The 1,436-nt window shown below is 38.9% G+C and overlaps 1 protein-coding gene across 1 annotated transcript; it reads right to left on the bottom strand.

Annotated features, from left to right (window-relative positions):
• RPL21_2 (60S ribosomal protein L21) lies at window positions 1–1,115 on the bottom strand (the record flags this gene model as incomplete). Its single annotated transcript, XM_012942332.2, has 3 exons — window positions 1–649; window positions 688–838; window positions 874–1,115. 3 exons carry the CDS (start codon window positions 1,113–1,115, stop codon window positions 560–562), a joined length of 483 nt encoding a protein of 160 aa, XP_012797786.1. The 3' UTR covers window positions 1–559.
• Window positions 1,116–1,436: the final 321 nt, after the last annotated feature.

The raw sequence follows: 1,436 nt of genomic DNA, 5'->3' as shown, positions 1-1,436 counted from the left end.
ATTTCTTCACACCATAAATAACAATGCGCACACTGTCTATAATAGCAATAAAAAGAAACTGAATAGTTTTAAACCCGCCGTTTACCCAACATGCATTCTGAGTCATAATATAAGCCGGAAAGCATGGGGAACCTACCCTACAAAACATGTCTAGGTAATCTCAGACCATTCAAATCTCCTGAAAAAAACAAACTGATGACTTGTGAGAAAATGAGCACGACCATTGTTTTGGGGTACGGAAGCATCATAAATAAGGTAGATAAAAGTATCAACTGCGTCGGTTGAAAGCATCTCGCTGCACAAAATCTAAGCCCCCGCACGTTTTCACACAAGTTGTCTTCTCGGCAGTTTTTCTACATATTTGAACTACATTTAAAGGCATTTTGTTGTACATGTGGACTAGTAAACCCATATAGCACTCAACAGTCACATGACACTACTTGTTCTCGACTAACTCAACTAACTAATCGTCAAAATAGCGTATTGTCTATCACTTTTACAACCTACACAAACGTACGACAATTAAAAGAAATACAGACCATTAACAATTATATTTGATTTAAGCAATGAGTTCATACGGTAACGGATGGACAGTGACAACTGGATTATTTTTGGTCTTTACGAAGTGAGCTATCCTTGGCTGGGCAGGCTAAGACAAATATGATAAACGAAAATGGGACAATTTACCTGTCGCTTCAGTTGGACAAACACATTTCTTTCTTTTGCTTCCCGTCTTTTTACGTCATTCTCTTTCACACGACGGAGGAAATCTTCTCTGCACTTACTGGGCTTCACATGTTCAATCCTTACATTTATTCGTTTAGGAATTATACGATTACTGTAAATGAAATTTAGTAAGCCAAAACAATTTACCCGACACGTTTATTGACGATTATTCCAACAGCATGTGGAGTGACGTTATAGACGCGACCAGTTCGACCATGATATGACTTGTGGGGCATACCCTTTTGGACACCACCATCACCCTTTATATCTACGATATCACCACGTCGATACACTCGCATATAAACCGAAGACGGCAGAGGTCCATGGTGCCTGAATTTTCGAGAGAATAAGTATCTTGTGCCTCGACGATAACCTTTGGTGTTTGTCATTGTGTCACCTCGTGATCAGAAGTTCGCCAAACGCGGCCCCGCTCCTTGAATGTAGAAAAACAAGACACATTATTCAGTAGCATCCAATATTCAATAGACAGAATACGAATATTACGAGTTTGCAAAATATGGTTGATTTCCATGAGCTTCATTATTGCTACTTCTGTTTGGTTACACGTTTTTCCTAACCTCCGATTATTGTTAACTTTGCTATTGAGCTGCACTAATCCTGAACAGTTCGTTAAATGATGTGGGTTTGTATAACTTATGATCTGAATGAGTTCATTTCTCTTAAGAAATTAGGGTTTCTGACACCAACCG

The sequence above is a fragment of the Schistosoma haematobium genome, chromosome ZW (assembly GCF_000699445.3).
Source record: "Schistosoma haematobium chromosome ZW, whole genome shotgun sequence".
NCBI lineage: Eukaryota > Metazoa > Platyhelminthes > Trematoda > Strigeidida > Schistosomatidae > Schistosoma > Schistosoma haematobium.
Note: the sequence above shows the minus strand (reverse complement) of the source record. Positions and strands in the feature narration are given on the sequence as shown.